This window comes from Saccopteryx bilineata, chromosome 9, assembly GCF_036850765.1.
Source record: "Saccopteryx bilineata isolate mSacBil1 chromosome 9, mSacBil1_pri_phased_curated, whole genome shotgun sequence".
Lineage (NCBI taxonomy): Eukaryota > Metazoa > Chordata > Mammalia > Chiroptera > Emballonuridae > Saccopteryx > Saccopteryx bilineata.
Genome location: NC_089498.1, coordinates 434,323 through 448,077, shown reverse-complemented (window position 1 = coordinate 448,077; position 13,755 = coordinate 434,323). Strand labels below are relative to the sequence as shown.

Genomic DNA, 13,755 nt, shown 5'->3' with positions numbered 1-13,755 from the left:
GCCGGCCTCCCCGACGCGCCCCCTTCCCGGGCTGCTGACAATCCCAGGCCGCATTTCCCGGGCGGCGAACGACACCACGCGGCTCTCGATCGTCGCCGTCCCCGGGCCCGCGGCGCCCCGCCCGGAGCGGCGCGAGGACAGCTGAGCGTAGGTGTGTGCTCCATGGGCCCGGCCGTGCTGGTCTGCGGTGACCGGCGCCGCTCCGTTCCTTCGCGCGCTGGGCGCCGGGCCTTCTCAGTTGACCGGAAGCTCGTGTCGCGGCCGTGCGGCTCTCGCGGCGCCGGCACTGCGGGGCTGATTGCGGGGCTCCGACAGCCTCTGCGTGCGGGGGCTCGTCCCGCGTGCGCTGCGGGGCGCGTGGTTTTGTGTGATCGAGCGAATGAATGATTGCAGGAGTGGATGGATGGACGGACGGACGGACGGGCGGGCGGACGGACGAAGGCATGAGTGAGTGAATGAGAGAGTGAAAGGACGAATGGATGGATGGATGGATGGATGGATGGATGGATGGATGGATGGATGGACGGACGGACGGGCGGGCGGACGGACGAAGGCATGAGTGAGTGAATGAGAGAGTGAAAGGACGAATGGATGGATGGATGGATGGATGGATGGATGGATGGATGGATGGATGGACGGACGGGCGGGCAGGCGGACGAAGGCATGAGAGAGTGAAAGGACGAATGGATGGACGGACGGACGGGCGGGCAGGCGGACGAAGGCATGAGTGAGTGAATGAGAGAGTGAAAGGACGAATGAATGGATGGATGGATGGATGGATGGATGGATGGATGGATGGACGGACGAATAAAGGCATGAGTGAGGAATGAGAGAGTGAATGGACGAATAGATGGATGGATGGATGAAGGATGGACGAATAAAGGTGTGATTGAGTGAATGAATGAGTTAACTGACGAATGAATGAATGGCGTGGTGTGGGTTGGTCTTCTCTCTGGAGCAAGTAGTTTGCCTTTAGGGATTCATAACCTGTCCAAAGCACCACTGGCCAGCATCACCCATGCCAGACAGATAACTAGCGGAGTGCCGTCCACCTTCTGATGGCCGAGGCCAGTGTCCAGGGACAGCGCCCGATGGGCACCGTTCGGGGGATAGGGAGCACCGGCCTTGACATCCACACTGGACACAAGCCATGGTTCAGTTCTAATGACCAGGCTATCAACGAGCTTGCAGGTGGACACCTCCGGTGGCATGCAGCTGTGGGAATATTATGCACGACAGTTAGGTGACGTGCACGGTAAAGGGCAGCTCAGGAAGGGACAAGAACCGGCAGGGGCTGCTGGGTCTCGGCAGTGTACCTGCCTCGTACCAGGGTGCTTCACAAGCTCGTTACTCAGAGGTTCTTTTTGAGGGGTCAGGGGAGCTTTGCCGTCAAGTGGAGATGTAGCAGGAGGACAGGAAAGCGGTGAGGAAGGTCACCAGGCCCAGGGCGCGCTGGGGCAAGGCGGTGCTGATACGTGGGTGGCAATCACTCTGCTGATTTGGGTGCTGTCTGCAGGATTGGTGGGAAGAGCCATGCATGGGAGCCTTTGACACCATGATGTCCATCAGGCAAAGGAAAGGAGCCAAAGCCACAGAAGTGTCTGAGGATGGTGCCGCCCCACAGGAGAACGTGACACTGGAAGATAATTTGTCATCTGGTAGGTGACAAATCAAAGCGGTATTCAGGATTGCTCTCATTTCTCTGCGTGTTAAATGTCAGTCCCACAGCAGAAGAACGCAGTGAGACCTCATGGTTGAGGAAACTCGTTCTGACACTCCCACGTTTTACTTCTACGGATGACTTTATTGTGATTTGATAATACGAGTTTTGCAGTTCTGATTGTGTGAGCCACGGCCCAGCACGGACGAGAATGCGTGGTTCTCACATCCTCAGCAGCTGGGGGCTGTGCTGGGTGGGTCCTGACTCTGGGGAACAGCTCTCTGGTCCGGTCTCTGCAGGGGGTTTTCGTTTCATTCACGTATTGGCACGTGACTCAAACCAGTTTTTATTTGTTTGTTTTGTTTTTAGCAAGACAGACAGAAAGGGAAATGAGGAGCATCAACTCCTAGTTGTGGCACCTTAGTTGTTCATTGATTGATTTCTTATATGTGCCTTGAATGGGGGGGGGGGGGACTCCAACTGAACCAGTGACCTTGAACTCAAGCCAGCGACCATGGGGTCATGTCAGTGATCCCACACTCAAGCCAGTGACCTCAGGATTTCAAGCCTGGGTCCTCAGCATCCTAGGCCGACACTCTATCCACAGCGCCACCACCTGGTCAGGTCAAACTGTTTTCATTCTTTGTTTCCAGCCAAATTCCTAAAATTTCCTCTTGTTTGTTTTAATTTGGGGGGGGGGGGGTTGGTGGGACAGAGGGTCAGAATTTGGTAAGATGTCTATGAAATGCTGGAGACTTGTTGAGTGTGTGTTGCTGCTACACCCATGGCGTTAAATCACCAACCACTTCCTCCAGAGGTCAAGGTTTTTATTAAAGCAAGAATGAAAATTCCATGTCTGCCAGCCGTTTGGGTACCTGACAGATGTTACGTTAACCACAGCTGCATCAGTTCTTAACCAACCACAGCGAGTAATTGGGGGGAACACAATTATAATAAGAGTAGTCTGTGCCGAGAAGTCAGGTCATCCAACTCAGTTATAGCAGTTTTGGACAAGACAGCGTACCTTCTGAAGACCCGGTCAATGCAAATTGAAATTTGATTTTTAAATTAAAACATAACTTTGGGGATTGTTTGTTTTTTCAAAGCACTGTTTATTTATGTCAGAAAAGAACCTGAACACTAAAGAAAAGCAAAATAGAAAAAATGTCCCCACAAACCCACCCATCCTGAGACTACGACCCAGGGCATTCAACCTTGCTGTCTCCATGTTCTCTGCATATGTATACCTATAAACATTCCCGTGTGGTTTTACAAAAGCACTAACCTACACGCAGTATCTTTCTTATTATGTTCTGAACATCTCGTAAATCAGTCATTTTTAAAAATATTGCCAGTAAAAGTGCAGTCATTATGCAGCTATTGCATAACTTACTTGACTGATTCCATGTTGAATATTTAGACGGGTTTTATTTTTTTTTAACCTTTCCCCTATACAGACAGAACTGTGGCCAAATGTTTGGTTACAACTTTTATTTGTTTGGGGAGTGTATGCCTAGATTTAGAGTTACCAGTCAAATGGTAACTGGATTACAAAGTTGTGAGCAAACCATTTAACTCCCAGACATGTAACCCATTATTCCTCCATTTAACACATTTCGTGGTTACACTGTGGTGGTTTAGCTGCCAGACATAGGCTCTGAGCAGAAAGATGGGTAGGATCACAGACTGCTGCACCAAGGGCTCACATTCCCGTTGGCAGGATGGACAAGTGAGGGGTTAGACACGCTGGGAAAACTGTCAGCAGGACTGAGAATCACGGAAGGAGCCTGCCTGTCTGCTGGGGACAGGGCACTTCCCCCGGGGCCGGCAGCTGGGACTTAGCCTACTTGGTGGTTTGAGGGAAGACTGTTCAGTTTCTTACTGACTTAGTTATTCATCTGTTTGATTTTCCCCAAAGGTGGTTCCTGCAGAAGATTCTGGAAGATTCTGTCATTTACGATTGGTGGAGCCATTGCCCTTTGCACTGGACTCCTGACTTCTGTCTACGTGGCCACTTTACATGAAAATGACTTATGGTTTTCTAACATTAAGGTACGGGGTTTCCACGGCCCTTGCATGTTGTACTCATCAGTGTGTCCAGTGAGAGTGACCAACACAAGGCAGCTTCCCCACAAAGAACACAGTCTCTGAGAAAGTTTGGCTGTGGAGTAAAAAAGACTGTCTTTTCGTTAGTTTGAAATGAGATCAGAATTCTTACAATCAAGTGAGTTTCATAACTTGCACCAGGGAAGCAGCAGTTACTCTAAACCAGTACTTTTGGAACTGGATTGTGAAGTTGGTGCCATAGGTCATGAGTAACACTTTTTTCTTCATGAAATCAAGTCCAAGAGAGTCCTGTCACATATGCTAGGGGGCAGCATTGTCTATGAAGCTTTTTAATTATATGTGGAGATGTACAAATTGGGTCACAGTATAAAACTTTTTCTTCAGTAGAGGACAGTTTTTAAAAAAGGAAAGAAATCTGAAAGACGGTGCTCTGAGGGGTGGAGCCTCCACAGATGACCGCAGTGTGTGCCATGCCTCGCTGCGTGCACATGGCTGGGGCTCAGCCGTACTTTCCTAGGGAAGGAACCTTAATTCTCGTCACATCCTCAGGAGAGTCCTGTGGTGTTCTGAACACCGGTTTCCTGTTGTCTTTCTTTTCTCTCTCTCTTTTAAAGCATTTCTAGATGTTTTTAATTTGGCATTGTTTTCAGAACAATCATATTATGAAAGAAACATAATTTGGCAGTGCTTTTGAACCAGATACACCTTGTTTTTGATCCATAGTGTCATAATGTTTAATAAATATTTAATACTGTGGCTTCTGTGGACTAGCTGCTTACAACCATAAAATTCACCTTCAGTGGTCAAGATTTATCATCTGTGAGAGTATTCAGAAAAATTAATGCAGCATCTGAAAATAGTTTTCCATGGAGTTTTCCAAAATATTTTGAGCTTTGGTTCCCTTACTGAAATGACAAATTTAACTTATCTGACTAGCTCTCTAGTATGCTATGGCATAGTATGTACCCATACTATATACCTTTATACAAATTATCATGACAGAAAAGAAGAATGATTCTTATTCTTCAGTGACAACTGCTCGTTTTTCTTATCAAGAAAAAATATTTTATTCACCTGTATCTCTGAAATGTTGTGCTTATAAACAGATTCCGTAGAACTAAGGAGTTTAATGCTTACTTAATTAGCACAAGTATTTTGAATAATGACTTAAAATTATCCCTGTGTGGGCACACGCTGAAGTGAAGTGCTGGTAACTGAACAGTGAGGAGACGTGTTGAGGAGATCACGAAACTCAACTTCAAACTGTGAGCTCGGTTCTCTGATGCTAGCATCCTCAAGTAAATACACCCCATCTCAAGAAACCTGAGCACCGCTGATTTCTCCCTCTTCACTCTCACCAGGTTAGAGAAGACATTAGACCTTCACCTGGTATCTGTGGGGCACCTGTTCTGAGCACTGATTTAAACACTGTGGGGACACAGAGGAATAACAGAGCCTCTGAATTCGCCCGCAGACCTTCCAGTAAAGTGAATACATGTGGTCAGTTCATACTCGGCCCTGCAACAACATGCCAGTGGCAGTGTCCTCTGCGGCAGCACCACCGCCCACTAAGACAAGCCCCTGCCTGTAAGTTGTCAGTCCTGAGCAAGGCATGTACGTGCGGGCAGCCCAGCGCACATGAGGCCCGCGCTGTGACAGGCTCGGAGAATGGTAGGAGCGCACAGGAGGGCGGCCTGGCCCGGGATGAGACGGGAGGTTTCTGAAGGATGTGATGTCAGTGAGACCTGGAGGATGAGGAGGGTCAGCCAGGCCAAGTGGGGAGGGGGCAAATAACAGGAGATTCAAGAGGCGAAACAGCCTCCCGACCTGACTAGCTGCCTCCCTTCCTCCACTCAAACCACACTGCCTTCCTCACTGCTCCCCAGTGCCCGCGGGCCGTCTGTCTGACCAGCAGGCTCCTGAAGGCAGAGGTTTGTGCCTCTTTTGTTCCCTGCTGCATCTCCCAGCAGAGGAATGCTTGTCCCATGTTGGTCAGCAGGTATTTGTGGAATGAACAAATGAATTCATGAAGGAGGAAGAGACCAATTAGAAGCACAGAGCCCAGCAGGGAGGCTGGTTCAGGCAAACAGCTCTTCTTTCCCTCTCCTTGAAGTCATTTCATTTTTTAAAAGATGCATTATTCTGGCCCTGGCTGGTTGGCTCAGTGGTAGAGCATCGGCCCGGCGTGTGGAAGTCCCGGGTTCGATTCCCGGCCAGGGCACACAGGAGAAGCGCCCATCTGCTTCTCCAACCTTCCCCCTCTCCTTTCTCTCTCTCCCTCTTCTCCTCCTGCAGCCAAGGCTCCATTGGAGCAAAGTTGGCCCCGGGCACTGAGGATGGCTCCATGGCCTCTGCCTCAGGCGCTAGAGTGGCTCTGGTTGCAACAGAGCAACACCCCAGATGGACAGGGCATCGCCTCCTGGTGGGTGTGCCGGGTGGATCCCGGTCGGGCACATGCGGGAGTCTGTCTGACTGCCTCCTCACTGCTTCTCACTTCAGAAAAATACAAAAAAAAAAAAAAAAGATGCATTATATATTCTTTCTCATTGAAAAATAAATCTCTTGGGATCAAGAACTATAATTCTTACACCTTTTTGTTTCCCTAGCAAATAAATGCCCTGTGGCAAGGAAAGCTAAGTCATTTGGCTGAAAGTACTCGAGTGACTCAATGCCTTCAGCCTTTGTCTCCCTGTGCTGACATTTCCCACTGGCACTCTTACTTATTTCGTATTACAGAATTTGTGTATCTTCCCACTGAATACTCTTGCAAAGCAAGGCGTCCACATCAGTAGGGTCGGTCTGCAGTGTGGTAACCACGGCAGGACCAGGACTGACGGTGGCCTCAGTGTCGGCCCAGTGGGAGCGCCGTCCTGTCCACAGTAGTCCAGGTCACTCAGGAGCGTGGCCATGCTCTCACGGCCCGGCCTCCATCACCTCGAGGGCAGGAACCGTTCACACCAGCACAGCAGTTTTCAACCTCTCATCCCACAGCAAACACATAAACTAATTACTAAAATTCTGCAGTATATCAAAAAATATCTTTTTGCCGATCTGAAAAAACAATAGGTATCTTTTTTTTTGAGAGAGAGAGAGAAAGAGAGAGAGAGAGGAAAGAAGAGAAAAAGAAAAACATCGATGTGTTATTCCACTTCTTTATGCATTCACTGGTTAGTTCCTGTGTGTGCCCTGACCAGGAATGAAGCCCACGACCTGGATGTGTGGGGACAGCGCTCTGCCCGGGAAGGCTGCCCAGCCAGGGCAAGTTAGGTGTAATTTTGATTCACTCACACTTGATGGCTATTGTTGTGTTAGCTGTTGACATTTTTTTTTTTTTTGACAATCTAAGAAAGGAAGTCAGGGCCCCTGACTAAACAGTCAGGTATTGCATTTTTAAAAATGCGGCGGCACACCAGTTTAGAATCGCCGTTCTAACAGATGGACATGAATTTAAGCAGACAGTGAACTGTGTATGTGCCATGAGCATGTTTGCTGAGGGCACGCTTCCCGGTGACGGACTTTGGGAACAGCTTTCTCACTGCGAGCTCCTGTTTCTTGGTGAGATGACTGTTTAACTTAATTCAAAAGCAGATTGCATGTATCAGGTTAATCTTCACATGCCTTCCCCGCGACCTGCAGCCTAATTATTTGGAGGGCAGTTATGAGATTTTAAAAGATGAACAATAGGTTTCCTCTGCAAATTCGGTGTCATTTGTCTAAAAGGGTTTGTTACCCTTTGTGCTGCCAAAGATGCACAACATTTATTCTGGGCTGTCTTTTTTTTTTTTTTTTTTTTTGATGTTTTTGCCTTTTAATGCTTCTGTTAAATGACTATATACATTACTACCAAATGGTTTTAGGTGTACACTTCCTTAAGAATACATTTCTTTTGTCTTTCCACTTCTGCCTGCCATTGTCTGTAGAGATGCTGCCCTCTCTCAGCACTCCCTCCGCGGTGGCCCCTACGCCATAAACCGGGGAGAATTTGCTCACGTGGCAGTCTTTAGAGGGCGATGCTCATTGGTGTGCACAGTCGCTGGCGCAATCCACCAGCGGCGTGTAGATTGCTGTAGGACTGGGAAAGTGTCTGAGTGAGTGAAGCAGATGTTGCCTTAGCAGGAAGCAGATGTAAAACTTGCAAATGTCTGTCTGATAAAGTGTGGCATTTGGTTCCATGCAGCTGGTGCCCGGATCACCAATTCATCATGTTCGGATGCTTTTTCACTAATTACGAACCTCCGGGTGTGTTTGAGGGGGGAGGGCCGCAAAAGCCCTCTGCTGCTGGCTCTTTGAGCAGGGTTTCTTCCCTCCCCACATTTACGAGGTCAGTCTGCTGGTCTCAGAGCCACCTGAGAATGACCGGTGCCACTCTCCAGTTTGGTTGGGGGGGGTAGGTTTGCCCTGAGAACATTCCATTGAAGGCAGCCGTCCTTTGAACACTTTAAGGCAGCTGGAGAGAAGAAAAGGAATGTAATTAAACTTAATGTCTTTCTTTTATTTGCCTGGAAGAAAGTGAATATTGGCTCAGTTAACACCAATTCACAGCCTCTATAGTTACTTGACCAACTAGGAGTTTGAACATTCTAGAAAAGAGTGATATGTTATCAGGTAAAGCAATCAAGCCATTTTTCTCAAAGGTTAAGGACGAATGGATGAACATGACACATGACCGCTACGAAAGGTTAACATCACAAATCGATAGCAAATGTAAAATGCTGAAAGAAGCACATCATTTCATAGTTTCCTTTTTACAACGCAAATGTGCTCATGAAATTAAGTTTCAGAACCTGACCAGGCCTTCTTTTCAATGTTTGTTTTTCCCAGATAATTTTTTTTTCTATGAAAGGAAGCTCAGAGTCAGCAAAGATAGCCTGACCAGGCGGTGGCACAGTGGATAGAGCGTCGGACTGGGATGCAGAAGACCCAGGTTCGAAACTCCGAGGTCGCCAGCTTGAGTGTGGGCTTATCTGGTTTGAGCAAGACTCACCAGCTTGAGCCCAAAGTCACTGGCTTGAGCAAGGGGTCACTTGGACTGCTGTAGCCCCCCTACCCTGTCCAGGCACATATGAAAAAGCAATCAATGAACAACTGAGGTGCTGCAACAAAGAACTGATGCTTCTCATCTCTCCCTTCCTGACTGTCTGTACTTACCTATCTCTCTCTGTCTCTGTCACCAAAAAACAATTTTTTAATTTAACCGGCCAGGGCTTAATTTAATTTAAAAGAAAAAAATACGAAAGAGTCAACAAGGATACAACGTAATTGTTTGCTTCTCAAGGCCAATAACTGGTCGGTTATCCTCTTAGGTCATTCAATGCTTTATTCATTTATTGATTTATAATACTTTTTTTTTAAAGAATAAAAGAAATATTTAAAGGGTAGAAGAAATACTTTCCAGGTCTGAAGATAAATAGCATGAGTGGTTCTTTTAATGAAATATTTATTACTATTTGAAAAAGAGTTGGGGGGGTGATACAAATGTGCTGGAAGAAGTTTATCTGTGAGAAAGTCTGATGTGCTGCCTTTATCACCTTCCCCAGGGAACTCGGTCTGTGAAACATGGACTGGCTGTAACAGGAAGACTTAGGTGGGGACACATTTTAGACAATGTGTTGCCGATTCTAGGACCTGGGTTTTTTTAATGTTGGTGTAAAGGAACCTATAGTGACATAGATTATAATTCTTTGTTCATTTGCAGTGTTTTACATATAGATACATTCATATACTCCGATCTAAGAGTATTAATGGGATTATTCCAGAAGGCCTTCCCCATCCTGATTGCCAATTGCCTGCATATTTCAAATTTTATAAAAGCATATTATAACCAAATTGACTAATAGCAGTTGCTATAAATTTTAGTTATAAAATTTACTGTTTATGTAAAAGATTAAATGTCTCGTATCCATTTTCCTACATGAACATCTTTCCACTTGTCAAAGTAAATTTCATATGTAAAAGGTCTGCCCCTTTTTTACTAAAAATATCTAAAATCATTTATCTTATATAATACTGTTAGCTTTTAGGCAGGTATCTAATGCACTTACAGTGCTTTTCAGTTGGAGATTTTTATGTGTTTGTATTTTCTTTCTCACTAATGTTATGTAAGAATGTTGGTATTTTTTAAATTTTAATTTGTGTGAAATACAAGAAAAATGCTAACTCTGAAACATTAACTAAATGAAACTATTTGTCTCCATTTTTTAAATGCTTTGTTATAGAAAATTTTAAACATCTACAAAAATAAATACAGAGTGTCCATAAAGTCATGGTGTACTTTTGACCGGTTACAGGAAAGCAACAAAAGACAATAGAAATGTGAAATCTGCACCAAATAAAAAACCCTCCCAGTTTCTGTAGGATGATGTGGTAGCATGTGTGCATGTGCAGATGATGACGTAACACCATGTATACAGTGGAGCAGTGGGCTGTACGGTACAGAGGAAAGTTCAGTGTGTTCTGTGGCTCGCTAAATTCGAATCCGTGACCAAAGTGCAACGTGAATATCGGCGCATTTATAACGAAGCACCACCACATAGGAATAACATTACTCTGTGGGATAAGCAGTTGAAGGAAACCGGCAGTTTGGTGGAGAAACCCCGTTCTGGTAGGCCATCAGTCAGTGACGAGTCTGTAGAGGCTATACGGGATAGCTACCTAAGGAGCCCTAAAACATCTGTGCGTGAGCCCACATCAAACTGCACTGAATAGGTATGAAACTGGGAGTTTTCCTTTTATTTGGTGCAGATTTCACATTTCTATAGTCTTGTTGCTTTCCTGTGACCGGTCAAAAGTGCACCATGACTTTACGGACACACTGTAGAATATAGTACAATCAACCCCTGTAGTATACACCCAGCTTCAGCAATTATCAGCCTTCTTATTTTTTTATTTGCCAAGATTTCTTAAGACTATGTTTGCAGAGTCGTTTTCCTCTTAAGTTGTAATTTTATGTCCTGTTTCTATAGTGACAATAGATACTTAAACTGAACTCGGTCATGTAAACCCACAGACCTACCTTCATTTCAGGAAGTGGAGCGTGAGATCTCCTTCCGGACGGAGTGTGGGCTCTACTATTCCTACTACAAGCAAATGCTGCAGGCGCCCAGTCTCCTGCAAGGTAACCCCGCCAACGCGACTGATGTGGGATCCACCGCAGTCTTCTCACTATTTCAGCCAAAAACCACTTTTGCGCGAAAGCGTGTTGAATGCTCCGTAGAACTTGTATAGTTTTTTTTCTTTGAACGTGTGCAGTACTTCCTTGTTAAAGAACAGTCAGTCCACGAAGATATTCTGCTCTAGAAGAAATTGTGCAACATTTTATGTAACCCTCCTTTCTTTCCACTCAGCTCTACCCTCCCCCCCCCCCCAAATTAATCTGTCTACGATTCCTTGGTTTTCCAGCTGACTTTTCTCACAGTCGTTTTTGGAAGAGGTCTTTGTTTTGGAAGAGGAAGGGAGTATTGTATAAATGAGGCATTTTGATAGTACTGATGAAGACAACCGTCCCTAGCACCCCATTCATTCCTTGATTTTGCTGTTGCCCCAAGTGTGTAGGGCCCACACTCTTTACCTCCGCTTCCGCTGACGCCCAGGAGGACCCCCTATGTGGCACATGCTGACGTGCGTGTGACATGACACAGGACAGCTGCCCATCCTGGACTCTCTTGGGTTCAGATATATGTTTGGCAAGAATGCTTCATAGGTGATGCTTCATACTTCTCACTTGATCACGATAAGAGAGACACAAGATTTTGGTTATCTTTCTTTTGGGGCCATAAAGTCAAATCAGTCAAATCTGTGGATAGGCAGTTTGGCGTAATGGTTTCAGCGGCCGTTTGAGGATTACTGCCTCCATCCATTATTTCGGTAGAGCTACAGGGTGGCATTCTAATTCTGTCTCTCCTTCCTGTATTTATTAGCTGGAACTCGGTTGTATAAAAAACCTTTTTCTCATCAACTATTACATGGCCCCCCAGGCACAGTGGATACAAAAAAAGGCAAGCTAAGATGAGCCCACTAGAGCCCGCCCTGTTGACCAGGAGGCGGCAGTATGTATCAGAGATGGTGCCTTCAAACAGAGACAGCATAAATTGGTCCCCGCAGCAGAGAATTAACAGGCCCAAAATGCCAACAGTGTTCACATTGAGAAACTGTGAAGGTGAATATAATAGCTTCTTTTTAAATATCACTGTGAATTCAGTTTTAATTTGCTAAGATTATTATTCCAGAAAATTTTAAATAAAAAGAGAGGGTGCTATCATGGATTTCCAGGTCTTACAGATTTTTAGTGTAGTTTTTGAGAACCAAACAAGGTTCCTATATTACAATCATTCGCTAAATCTCTAAGTGGTTTTTTTTCATCTAGACCTTTTTATCCATTTTTTTCTTATAATTTTTTTGGTTGTTGAAAACATGGATTCGTGTAGTGGGTGGAGTCTGCCATGTTCAGGACTTTGCTGGGGCCCCTGGGGGCATCTCCTGCCCTCTGTTGTCTGAACGTCCTGTTCCTGGCAGTGAGGTCTAGAGGCCTGCTGGGATCAGGTTCTGGTTGCGGGAAGAACGCTTCCTACATGGTGTTGTCCACTCCACAGCTGGGCACAAGCTAAAGAATCTCTGACTAGTTTTGAATATATGAATAATTTCCATTGTAATTATTTTTCCTGATTTTTCAAATATCATCCTTAGGTTTTCATGGCTTAATGTATGATAACAAAACCGAATCTATGAGGACCATTAATCTCCTTCAGCGAATGAATATTTACCAGGAGGTTCTGCTCAGTGTCTTATACAGAGTTCTGCCCATACAGGTATGTTGTGTTCTGTGGCACTGAGCTGTTACCAGCAGAGGAACCTCAAACCTGCCGTTTCAGGTTGAAGTGTCACATATGTTATTCTGATCTTCGACTGGCTTGGTATGAAAGCAACAGTATCCACATCAGCTTCATAAATATCGTGAACTTTGCTCTTTATTTATGTTTTATAAGATACTTTGTCCATGGAATTGCTTCCTGGCTCACAGTACATGTGTGTGATCTAGAAGGGATACATATTTCCATGTGGGAACATGCAAATCCTCCTCACTTATTTAAATTAAAAAAAAAAAAGTTGGAAAATTAACAAATCACAATGACCGCTTTTCAGGGGACTAAGGTGAAATGGACAAAATTAGGTGTAAACTCAGCTGAAGAATGGGTCCCCAGCCCTTGGTGGGTTGGGACTGCCTTCTGCTTCTGCACCTGGAGTGACAGAGGCTTATTACCTAACGTGAAGCTTCTGAATATTAGATTTCTACTGTTGTTTTCTAAATGGCAAAGAGAAGGACTCGGGCTTCCCTGACAAATAATTTCTATCGTTCCCTTTTACAGAAATATTTAGAGCCAGTTTACTTTTATATTTACACCTTATTCGGACTGCAAGCAGTCTATGTGGCAGCTCTGTATGTAACCAGCTGGCTCCTTAGTGGGACGTGGCTCTCAGGACTCCTGGCCGCGCTTTGGTACGTGACAAACAGGTGAGTCGGGACCAGTGTGTTGACCGCCCTTTATCAAATGTGAGCAAAAGTGAAGTTTCTCCATTTCCAGTTCAGAGACAGTTGTTCCACCGCAGTGGTTTGTGTGAGAGTTTTTGCCTCGTGCTGTTTGTCTTATTTAGCAAGAACATCCTGCATTCGTGTATGTCCAGCTGAGGAGCAGAAGGTGGAGCTGCAAGTCCAGAGTCATCTGTGACTACCCAGCCCTGCCACCGCTTTGCTGTGTGGCCAGTGTTTCTCCAGCCACATCCCACCTCTTCAAGGTGTTCCCTGATGTCTTCACTAGTCACCTTAGTAGGGTTGTGTGCAGTTTATAATTATCAAAGCATAAAGAACTGTATAAATGCAAGGAACTCATACATTACTCATCTATTTCTAAATACTGGAGCACAATGAAATAGCTTTTTTTTAAAAAAAAAAAAAAACCTATTCGAGATATATTAAAAAATTACCTGACCTACAGTGGTGACACCAATACTGAGTAGAAGTCTGACAAACTCAA

The 13,755-nt window shown here is 45.4% G+C and overlaps 1 protein-coding gene across 2 annotated transcripts in view; it reads left to right on the top strand.

Annotated features, from left to right (window-relative positions):
• The first annotated feature begins 21 nt into the window (after positions 1-21).
• Positions 22-13,755, top strand: part of DPY19L3 (dpy-19 like C-mannosyltransferase 3) — a 47,583-nt gene continuing 33,849 nt past the window's right edge. For both annotated transcript variants that reach the window (XM_066242465.1, XM_066242466.1), the window contains exons 1-6: positions 22-151; positions 1,517-1,658; positions 3,579-3,712; positions 10,751-10,841; positions 12,410-12,531; positions 13,090-13,235. In XM_066242465.1, the coding sequence (XP_066098562.1) occupies positions 1,538-1,658; positions 3,579-3,712; positions 10,751-10,841; positions 12,410-12,531; positions 13,090-13,235 (614 nt within the window). In that variant the 5' untranslated portion in view covers positions 22-151; positions 1,517-1,537. The remainder of the gene's footprint in view (positions 152-1,516; positions 1,659-3,578; positions 3,713-10,750; positions 10,842-12,409; positions 12,532-13,089; positions 13,236-13,755) is intronic.